Raw genomic sequence first — 12,337 nt, 5'->3', positions numbered from 1 at the left:
AGAGAAAACAAGGATCAAAAGATTGTGATGCTAAGTGCTACATATGAATAAAATCATCACACAGTTCCTGATGGGCTATATGAAGTGAGGCTTTGGAGCATTTTTTTGTAAAAGTGGGCGTGCCAAATGAAGTCCTGTCTATTGGATTCCAAAAATTCATGTGATTGGTGACAAATGAGGCCTCGGTATGTGTGGAGGATTTCATTGGTTCCTTTCACACAGTGATTCTCAACCAGTGTTCTGTGGCACATAGTGTACCGTGAGAGATCGTCAGGTGTGCCGCGGTAAATTATCCATTGTCAATTATTGTGACAAAAAGAATACATATATATAAAATGTTCTTCCACTAGATGAAAGAAGGTACATTATGACCCTGTATTTCCACTTCCACACTATCCACATATCCACTTTGCTAAGTGGTGTGCCGTGGGATTTTTTTCGGATTTGAAAATTGTGCCTTGGCTCAATAAAGGTTGAGAAACACTGATTTAACACATTGGCTTGGTTCGTGTGGATGACGGCATTGGTTCATTCATTGTATCCTTGCCTCATAACACTGGAAACCTCGCGCCGCGTTGCAGGTGTTGTCGGCGTTTGTAGTGATCTTAAAGTTAGTTGGCGAGTTTGCGAGTTACGCTGTGTGTTAGAAAAGATTACTTGGTAGTGTAGCAGTTTGCAGTCTTTTTTTTATACTTAAGCAGACATCAAAGGCAGGTGCTTGTTTGGCACAGTCGATAGAGCAGCGTGCTTTTAAACACACAGTCATTGGTTCAATCCTCATTTGATTCTGACTTTTAAATTTAATTTGCGTTATTCATAAACATTGGATGTTTATTACTTATTTGCACTACACACCTACTGCTAAAACTGCAATACTGCTACTTATGGTCGTTTAGTAACGGTTAAACCTATAATCTTATTTCATTTTGTGTATACTAATAGCTTACTGCTTGATCACGTCAAAGAGAAAATGAAGCAAGATTGCTTAAAACCATGTGCAAACCAATTGGCTGGAAAGCCTCCATGATTCATGAAGCTTAATTTTAAGTATTGGGACGTTTTTCCTAATACTTAAAAGAATTTCATCTGCTGTACTTGCCACTGTACAGCAGGATTGTAGCACATTTTATTGACCACTTGGTAGAGCCATAGAGCAAATGAAGCATCATGAAACTTTGAGCAATGTGCAAATCAATTGGCTGCAAAGCTTCATTGCTTCATGAAGCTTCATTTGGCCATCACTACACACAATTGCTCGTGCGCTCGTTCGTTTTTCATCCAATCATATTCAGACAATCGACACATCCAATCACATTCAGATACCTTAATGACCTTGCAAGCAGTTGGAATTTTAATACCAATTCACATAACGCAAGTGCTGGGTCGCTACCCACCAGGGCAAGGATGTCAAACAAATTTTTGTCGCGGCCCACATTGTAGTTCTGGTTTCTCTCAGAGTGCCATTATGATCAGAGCTGGCACTTGACCCTTTTTTGCTGGTCCATCCCCCATCTGTGACTTGGGTACCCTTGCGGTCTCGTCCCTCCGTCCTTATTCATAAAAATAATCATCCTGCGACTTTGTCCGTCCGTGCATGAGGCTGCGGTAGGGATGCTAACTGCAGAGGTTTATTTAAAGCTCATTAGCTGGCTAATTTACTATTCAAACCCGCTTACCTTATGGGCACCCACTTCTGGGTTAACATTTTGACGAACCGCTTGCCAGCACACGTATGTGTGTAAAAAGACACAGTAGAGAGTAGAGAGTTGTAATGTAACTGCTTTATTTTTCAGCGGTCATTGATTATATTTCAATGCAGCAGACATGAGAGAGGTCAGTCTCTGAATGGATGGGTGGAGACGCCCGGTCCAAGTTGCATTTGATTGCAGCGATTTGGACCCATATAAACTTCAACAAAGAGACTGGATTACTGATTTGCAAGCACAATCCGTCATGACATACATTCATCTTGTTCACTACCTCATTTTCCACCCAAGGTCATTCTGTGAATTGAAGGACTTCCAGAATTATAAAAGTATGAACTTCAACAAAGAGACTGGATTTACTGACCCGCAAGAACAACCCGTCGTGACGTACATTCATCTTGTTCACTACCTCATTTTCCACCCAAGCTTATTCTGAGAATTGAAGGCCTTCCAGAATTATAAAAGTATGTAGGCATATTTGTGTCCGGCTTCATTCGTGAGGTGGGTGTTCACAATTTCTACCGGAAGGCTGTGAGAGCAAAAGTACTTAATTCACAGAGACTCTTGGATCGGGCCAATTACCAACACAAGCACACACGATACGTGCTCGACATTGAATCACTTTTCTGGTTGGCTAATTTTGAAATTGGACAACCCAGTTTAAAAAACAGCACAAACCGGCATGGTTTTGTTTTGTTTGTTTTGTTTTCGTGCTGGTCTCACGTCTACGAGCGAGGCAACCACAAGCGCGCAAATATTACATGCTTGACATTAAATTAATTTCCTAGTTAAATCATTTTGAAATCGACCTAACCATCTTAAAAAAAAACTTAAGTAGCAAGGCCAACACGAACACACTACACTACCGGACAGTTACAGTTGTTGTTTTTTTTTTAGCAGGGTAGTCTAATGATATAAAAATACTAACATTGAAGAAGAGAACAAAGAGTGATCGTGTTTCAGAAGAGAATATTTTACCTGTGACAAAGTGATCCGAGCAAATTTGAACATAGTCGATGTTCGGTAGGTTGGCTCTGTTTATTGCATCCAGCTACTGTCGTCTTCGCCTTTCACTTTTTTTCTGGACGTGAAATCCCTGATTGGTGATCACTTTCGGCAGTCTGTAGAATCCTTTTCAGCCTTTTCCCCCAGCGATGTGTACAGCCAACATCAACATACGTAGTAAGCATGGCAAAGTCCTTCCTGCTTCGATGAAGTGTAACAAATGAAGCGATAGTGGAGAAAGGCATCCAAAATGTATGCGGGGGCAATGCATTCTGAGTAATCTAAAAGTTCGAAAGCCTCTATAGAATGACTTCTCCTCCTCCTTCATCTCCTTCTTCTTTTTGATCTTCTCCTCTTTGTGCAGACCGAACATGTTTTTTTTTTTTAAGCTTTTTGCAGACAGGACACAGCGTTCACGCCGGGGTATTCCCAAAGTAAGTACGAGCGGTTGGGCAACTAGTGGCGCGTATGAAGCGTTTGGAGGCAATTTTGTCATTTGCCCATTTTGCCGAGTAGGTTGAGAAAAACTTTGGCCGCCTCACCACGTCACACGCATGAGGGACGATTTGTGGGCCGGACTAAAATCTACCTCCGCCCTTGTTTAGTCCATCCCCTTTTTAAAACTTGTCGTCCCCCTTCCTCCTACCCTAAAATGGCCGTCCGTCCGGGATGGAAAGGCAGACTGTTCCGCCCCGGGATGGAATGCCCAGCACTGGTTATGACTGTGAAACCTTAAAAATGTTTAAGCACCCGATCATATCATTACATACAAAGACAAATTATGTATAACCAGTTCTGTGTGTTAGTTTTGTTCTGCATTTTGTTTTTCAGAAGTCTAGGATAATAGTTCGTTCAACTGTTGTTCAAATTACGATAAAAGGTTGGTGGGTTGGTCATGAAAAATATGCTTGCAATATCTAAGTTATTATTCATTAGTAAAGACAATTTGAAATTTGGTACAAATTTTTGCAAAAATCATGGAAGTTGATGCACATGATTTGCTTTTGTGGGCCACATAAAATTATGGGGCAGACCAGATCTGGCCCTAGGCCTTGGGTTTGACACCTGTGCACTAGGGTATATAATACAATACAATACAATACAATTTTATTTGTATAGCGCATTTCATAACAGCTAGAGCTGTAACAAAGCACTTTACAAACAATAGTTTAATAGTAGTAGCCTATGTAATTTTAAAAACATTACAGGAGCAGGGACTGTTTTTTGCATGGATATTTTCTCCTCTGTGTTGTAATTGTGTATTTGTTTGAATAAAGTTTTCTAAAAATCGGAATGCTTTGCAATAATGTATTGTTGCAAACCAGCAGTTGTGTTACGTGGATGGTTGCAAGAGTTTTACAGTGAGACTGAAGACTCAGACTCCCGTAGTCCATTCCGACCCCTTTGACATACCTTTAGGCATGCTTTTGCTTTGCAAAATTATAGTGTTCCAGAAAATTTGACAAGATAGATAAATGGCACTGACCACTTTATCGAAACGGTTCCTCTCCCTGCCTGTAATGCTATTTCTTCAACACCCCACAGCAACAAATACGGCACTGAACAAAACGGGCTGATAAAAAAGGAACAGCATCTCATTGCAGACATTAAAAGATTTTAACTTTCTAAGAAGGAAAAGTCTAAGTAACATGATAATGATTACTTAGATGAGCAGACATCCAATGCAACAATTCACAAGATCCATCCATTTTCAAGAATAGTACAGCCTTTCCCAGTTGACTTCAGGTGAGAGACGGGGTACACGTTGGACAATCATGGGGAACATACAGACAAGCGATCTGTTACACTCACATTCACTTATGGGCAATATACAGTAGTATTTGACCTAAGAAGAATGTTTTGTGGGAGGAAACTGAATATGTGGAGAAAACACATAGAGAACATGCAAGCTCCATTCAGAGGTCTCCCAACAGAGATTAAAATTGGCATGTCAGGGATCACATAGCAATAATTATTTTTAACATACTCAAGTCTCAGTTTTCGGTAAGCTGTGTGTTTGACATAAAACTCAAGTAGTCAGTAGCTTTTACAAAATAATTGAACTTTAAAGGACAAAATTCTTCTGTTTTAGCAGAACATTTTTGCTTGGGCCTTGAATTCTACCTTAGAAGCAACTCTGGAGGTGAAATAAAGATTGGCATTACTCTTAGCTGTGCGCAATAAGCACTCTAATTCTGACACGAAGCTGACAGAGGAAAGCTGGGAGATCTGTGAAGTGAACAGAAAAAATCACTTTCCAATGCCTTCAGGGATGAACTAGCTATTCCCCAGAGTTTTGTCCTCCATGCTTGTGCACAAGCCTCTCTTGCAGTGGGTATAGGTACAACTCTAGTGTGGGACTTGAGAGTGTTGCTAGGTCAGTGCTGAAGAAGAGCAATGTGGTCTGGTGAAGCAAGACAGTGGCTATTAAACACACTCTCAGAGATACCATTAGAATTCTATCAGCAGATGTGAAAATACATTTTGGTGATAGGTTGAAAATAATTTGTAGTTGGATATCCTTTACAAAGCTTGGTCATGATAGTTTGGCGTAAATTAGTGATGCACTGATTAGAGCATGTTGTCCTCACTTTTGTTTTATAGAAAAGGAGACTTTCTTGGAACCTTTTATCCTAAAAGACCTGCTGCCATCGTCGTTGGGCAGCTACTATCGCTACACAGGATCCCTGACCACTCCTCCCTGCAGTAAAATTGTGGAGTGGATCATCTTCAGCAGACCAATCTATGTCTCTTCCAAACAGGTGAGAAACACATGCAACACAAGGTTTATGAATACACTACACACAAAAATTAGGAATGTTCGTGTGGACCACAGAAGTCACATTCAACCCATTTTGGGATCAACAATTCCTAACCCAACACGCCTGGTCACACCCTTGACCCAGCCCAGCTGATCCAAAATACCCACTGGCTGGGTCGGTCCAAATTTAGGAGCGTGTTGAGTTACCCAAATAAACCAATTTGGATTATTTTCAACCCAGCAGTTTTAAGAGTGTAATAAGAATTCAAAACATGGGGCATACAGCAAAGGACAACTGGATATGTAACAAACACAACAATACAACTTTATTTATATGGTGCATTTCATAACAGCTACAGCTGTAACAAAGCACTTTGCATTACAATAACAAAATAGCAATATAACAATTGAAAGCAATACATTAAAACAAACTCCTATATACCATAGACACAGGAAAACAGCAGAAAACTGTCAGTCTCACGTCGGATCAAAAAGCCAAAGAATAGAAATGTGTTTTAAAACGGGTTTTAAAAATGGACAGAGAAGGGGCTTGCCTAACATTTAATGGAAGGTCATTCCAAAGGGAAGGTCCAGCAACAAAAAAGGCTCCATCCACTCTGAGAGGAAACATACGGTACACAGGTAAGTGTCGAATCAATCACAGTTCCTGCTCTCTGACTGTTGATTCCTGACTAGTGTTGATTAGACCTAAAATAGGTTTTACTCACCCCCTTCTCTTTGTATTTTATCTTCACATGCTACTAGCCCATTCTTTTGGATGATAGTTGAACTAGGTCAGCTGGAGTGACAGTGGTTGCCCAGGGCCTGCTTTTAGAGTGGATCAATGCTAAAGCTGTTACACAACTCCCCAACTCCTTTCAAACAGACACGTGGACTTGCCACTCGTGTGTGCTGCTTCTTGGTAGCTATTCCAACAGGAATGTGTGATTTTTGTGGCACTCTGGTGAATATGTTGAGATTTCCAAAGAGTTTACTGTGCGACCGATAAAGGTATGTACAGGCATTACCATTTCATTGTGTGGTCTATTCAAACAATTATGTGTGGTTGAAATAGAGACTGTTTCAATGTCAACTTTACATCAGCTCTATGTTTGTTTGAAAACTGATTTTATCAAAGTCTCACACAGCTCCTGATAACACCTACAACCAGATTTACTACACTAAAGACACACTAACAAGCACAAAACCAGATACAAATACAAAGGCATGACAGATACCAAATGACAACCATGACAGACTAATTCTGGGCGTTCCCATTTTTATTTTATTTTTTTCAAGAAAAATGTATCATTCAAAAATGTTTGTTTTTGTCCGAATGGAATTCAAAAGCATGCCATTTAACTTTAACACACTGATGACCTCTCACAAGACAATGCTGCCTGAACAACCAATAAGCTGACTAGAAAGGCACTCGGTAGAGTGTAGACCTCTGCCATAATGGAAAGATTATGGTCTGCATGTCAACACAATAATTAACTCATTCAATGCCAGACTATGTTAAAAATGTTTCTACCATTTGCCATTCTTTAGAAAACAGCCGTTGAACATTGGTAAGTTACTTGAAAATGGCCGTTTCCAAGAAAGACTCTGTGAAAAAGAACTTTTTGTGAAGGGACGCATTTCAAGCAGAATTTTCATTCGATGCTGTTTTTTTTTCTTGCATTTGTGATACCTCAAATATCTAAACAGTTCTTTATTACCTAACAAAGAACACAAAAAATGGAGCTTTGATCACAAAATAACAGTTTATTGCAAGATAAACACTGCACTGTGTGTGTTCAGATTGATATTGATTGTCACTTCTCTCCTGCCTGACTGTACATTGACACTCGATCATTTTTCTGGCGAATTCTATTAAATTGTACACACGTACGGCGGTCACCACGATCACGTGCACATTACATCATCCCTTTCCTTTCAAACTAAAATGCCAATGGGCCTATGTCGCCTTTCTTTGATTGATAAAAGTCTGTTGTCGAGCGAGAGTGCCAAGCTCGTCACGCAGCTTTGCTGTAGAGCAGTGTTTTTCAAACTTTTTTGAGTCAAGGAAAAATGTCTTGCATTGAAAAATGCACAAGTGCACACCACCAGCTGAAATTGTGAAAAAAAAGCTTATTTCAACAATATAAGTGTTATATTGTTTATACAAACATTTTTTAACATCGAAGAATGACGTTATATTATAACGTCTTGAATAGGAGTTAAATAAATACAAAGAAAAAAGTATTTTATAATGTTTCATATTGATACTTAGCGTGAAACATGGTCCTGTTTGGATAAACATATGTCACTAATTCACTTGTCTCTTGGGTGACACCGTCTTTGTCATGTTTAGCAATAATATCCACTAATTTGGTAGAAGCATGTGGTGGTGAAAGATTTTTCATCAGGCTATCTTGACATGGGGAAAAACTTGAGTGCATGGCAAAATGTGCATTTGGTGCCTACAGTGGGTATAGAAAGTATTCATACCCCCTTATACCCCTATTTACTTTCTACATACTCTAATTCCAATGAAGTTGAAATGTAGTGTAAAATGTAAATAAAAACTAAATACAATGATTTAATGTTCAAATTGATACATTTTTTGTGCAAATATTCACTCATTTTGAATTTGATGCCTACGACACTTTTTAAGCAAGCTGGGACAGGTGCATATTTTCTACTGTGTTACACCACCATTCCTTTTAATATTATTCAGTAAGCATTTGCTAGCTTGACGACACTAATTGTTGATGCTTTGTAGGTGGAATTCTTGCCCATTCTTGCTTAATGTACAACTTCAGTTTCTCAAATGTCCAGGTTCCCCATTTTCGTATTTTGCGTAGTAATAATAATAATAATAATAATAATAATGATAATAATGCACCACACATTTTCAATGGGAGAAAGGTCTGGACTGTTGGCAGGCTATTCTAATATTCACACTCTATCTATGCTGTTGTAACACATGCAGAATTTGGCTTGGCATTGTCTTGCTGAAAAATGCAGGGTCATCACTGAAAATGTCATTGCTTGGATGGCAGCATATGCTGCTCCAGAACCTGCATGTACCTTTCAGCATTATTGGTGCCTACACAGATACCCATGCCATGGGCACTGACACACCATCACAGATGCTGGCTTTTGAACTTTGTGCTGATAACAGTCTTGCCGATCCTTGGTTTCTTTGGCCTGGATAACACATTGTCCAGAATTTCCAAAAACTATTTTAAATGTGGACTCGTCAGACCACAAAACACTTTGTGTCAAAATTGTGTCAGTCCACCACAGATGAGCTCAAGCCTAGAGAAGCCACCACACGCTCTGGGTTTCGTTGATGTATGACTTTCACTTCACATTGGTCCACTTTTAACTTTCATTTTTGTAGACGTAGAAACAAATTGTGTCAACTGACAATGGTTTTCTGAAGTGTTCCAAAGCCCACGAGGCAATGATGCCAGTTTTTATTGCAGTGAGCATTATGGTCTTGGGCCTTGCCACTAACCTGCACTGATTCCTCCAGATTCTCTGAATAGTTTGATGACGTTATGGTCCATAGATGATGAAAACCTTAAATTCCTTGCAATTGTAGGTTGTGAAACGTTATTCTTATACTGTTTTACTATTTGATCACACAGTTGTTAAACAAGTGGTGAACCTCACCCTATCCTTGCTTGTGAACAACTGAACCTTTCGGCTCCTTTTATACCCAATCATGACACTCAACGGTTTCCATTTACTGTGTATATTTACATAGGTTTGATCCTGAATGTTTGCCGTTAATGTTATACATTAATGGCTACATTATGCCGCCGTCACTGTGTGACCTTTATCTTTGCTGCTGTAACACTGAAAATGTCCCTACTGTGGGATCAATAAAGGCCTTCTTATCTTATCTTATCTTATCTTATCTTATCTTATCTTATTCCTCTCTCATTTTCTTTCTGTCTGTCTTTTCTATACGCATATGTGGCGTCTCGGCTATCTGTCACCAGTTAGAGGCGTTTTACTCAATCTTCACCACCGAGCAACAGGACCATGTTAAATCTGTGGAATATCTACGCAGCAACTTCAGACCCATTCAAAGCCTGGACAATCGGCATGTTTTCAAGTCAGCGGTGAAAGATGCTTGGCTGCCTGACCTGTCTCACAGCGGGAGTGGGCCTTATGGTACAGAATCTTCCAGAGGTAGGTGGAACCTTTATAGCTTTGAGTACACACTCTCAAGGTATATGACTATATATACATGTGTAAACATGGACATAATTTTTGGTATCCTTCTATTAAGGAGAAAAGGTTGATAATAAATCACTGAAATGACAAGCCACAAAGCTTTTAAATAACGTACCTTGTACACACCGGGCAACGCTGGAGCTTTCAAACAAGTCCCAGAAGCTCCACATTTACAGACTCAAAAGTGAATCACACAACAGAAAAGAATCCTGTACACTGTGTGAAACATCAATTCTTGGTTGCAGTAATCCCCCAAGAAACAAAAATCATGCAAAAATAAAAGGAAAACAGAGGCTCTTAACTTGAGCTACTAAGTGAACGATTGAGCTTGAACATGAACAATGAAAAAATGGGGAAATAAACTCACCACCACAGATGACAGGCAACAAAGGACACAGAACATTAGAAAATCAACCAAGACAGTGAACAGAAACCATAATTAATAAATACAGACAGATGCGACAATGACACACACCTAGACAGGACACGAGTAACAGGACTGACAAGACAAGGAGGCACCAATGACATGATGAACAACTAGGGAAGGCACTAACTGGAGACAAAGGAAAGTACCAGATAAACCAAAATATTAACAAAACACAGATCACAAATGAAATGAAACACAGATCATGCGACAAAACAAGAATATCATTGATTTGGTTGTGTTAAATTCCGTCCAAGCTTCTTCAGCTTCTATTTCTTGAATGCATAGAAAGTATAAGCAATGTTATAAATTAATGTAATGATTACTTTCTACATAAATATTGGCCCGCAATTAGCCTCAACAATTGCATCATCAGTCGCAGTCGATATTCCAAAAAACGTAAACTCCATGTGCCTACATCCAACCAATGAAGGATAAATAATCAAAACTGTGAATACGTTCACCAATAAAAAAATAAGAATTAAAAAAAAAAAGACAGTGATGTGCTGGACATAGCCATTGTCAAACAAGTCATCAAAGAAATCGCTAAACCTCTATCCCATATTTTTAATCTATCATTTGCAACGGGCAAGATTCCAGAACAAATGAAAATGGCAAAAGTCATACCATTTTACAAAAATGGTGCCAAAAACGTATTTGAAAATGACCAATATCAATCCTACCTCAACCGTCTAAAATATTGGAAAAGCTTTTCACACAAAGACTAGACACATTTATTGATGAACATAACATTATTACAAAATTATAGTCAGTATGGATTTGAAAAAAAAAATCGCCAGCTCTTGCATTATTAGTACTTACAAACAGTATTGATTAAAATATATATATATATATATATATATATATATATATATATATATATATATATATATATATATATATATATATACACATATACATATACATATATATATAAATAATTTGTATTGCCTGAAAGAAAGACTTCAACACAATGGATCACAACATACTCTTGCAAAAAATACATAAATATGGGATCAGAGGAGCAGCCTTCAGCTGGTTAGAGTCCTACTTAACTCCTAGAAAACAGTATGTTCAGTGGAGACAGTACAGATCCATGTGTGTGTGGAGTCCCCCGGGGATCTGTAATGGGCTCAAAGGTTTTCCTTTTACATTGTATGAAAGTATTCAGACCCCTTGACATTTTTCACTTTCTGTGTCATTGCAGCCATTTGCCAAAATCAAAAAATGTAATTTTATTTCTAATTAATGTACATTCAGCACCCCACCTTGACAGAAAAAACAGAAATGTAGAAATGTTTACGGATTTATAAAAAAAGAAAACCTGAAATATCATCAGGTCATAAGTATTCAGACGCTGTACTCAGTATTGAGTAGAAGCACCCTTCTGAGCTAGTACAGCCATGAGTCTTCTTGGGAATGATGCAACAAAGTTTTTCACACCTGGATTTGGGAATCCACTGCCATTCTTCCTTCCAGATCCTCTCCAGTTCTGTCAGGTTGGATGGTGAATGGTGGTGGACAGCCATTTTCAAGTCTCTCCAGAGATGCTCATTTGAGTTTAGGTCAGGGCTCTGGCTGGGCCAGTCAAGAACGGTTGCAGAGTTGTTCTGAAGCAACTCCTTTGTTATTTTAGTTGTGTGCTTCGGGTCATTTTCCTGTTGAAAGATGAACCTTCGGTCCAGTCTGTGGCCCTGAGCACTCTGGAAGAGATTTTCCTCCAGGATATCTCTGTACTAGGACGCATTCATCTTTCCTTCAATTGCAAGCAGTCGTCCTGTCCTTACAGCTGAAAAACACCCCCACAACAAGATGCTCCCACCAAGATGTTTCACTGTAGGGATTGTATTGGGCAGGTGCAGTGCCTGGTTTTCCCCACACATCCTGCTTAGAATTAACACCAAAAAATTCAATCTTGGTCTCATCAGACCAGATAATTTCTCATAGTCTGGGAGTCCTTCATGTGTTTTTTGGGCAAACTTTGTGCGGGCTTTCATTTGTCTTGCACCGAGGAGAGCCTAACGCTGTGCCACTCCGGTAGAGGGCTGCAGTCATAGTTGACTTTGTGTAACTTTATCCCATCTCCCTACGGCATCTCTGGAGCTCAGCCACAGTGATTTTTGGGTTGTTCTTTACCTCTCTCACCAAGGCTCTTCTCCCACGATTGCTCAGCTTGGCTGGACGGCCAGGTCTATGAAGAGTTGT

The 12,337-nt window shown here is 39.3% G+C and overlaps 1 protein-coding gene across 2 annotated transcripts in view; it reads left to right on the top strand.

Moving 5' to 3' along the window:
• The window catches only part of LOC147141662 (receptor-type tyrosine-protein phosphatase gamma-like), a 458,048-nt gene that overhangs the window by 354,470 nt on the left and 91,241 nt on the right, over nucleotides 1-12,337 (top strand). For both annotated transcript variants that reach the window (XM_086039819.1, XM_086039820.1), the window contains 2 exons: nucleotides 5,316-5,473; nucleotides 9,471-9,663. In XM_086039819.1, coding sequence (XP_085895945.1) covers nucleotides 5,316-5,473; nucleotides 9,471-9,663 — 351 coding nt within the window. The remainder of the gene's footprint in view (nucleotides 1-5,315; nucleotides 5,474-9,470; nucleotides 9,664-12,337) is intronic.

The sequence above is a fragment of the Filicampus tigris genome, chromosome 9 (assembly GCF_054856515.1).
Source record: "Filicampus tigris isolate MCC_2025a chromosome 9, RoL_Ftig_1.0, whole genome shotgun sequence".
Classification (NCBI taxonomy): domain Eukaryota; kingdom Metazoa; phylum Chordata; class Actinopteri; order Syngnathiformes; family Syngnathidae; genus Filicampus; species Filicampus tigris.
Note: the sequence above shows the minus strand (reverse complement) of the source record. Positions and strands in the feature narration are given on the sequence as shown.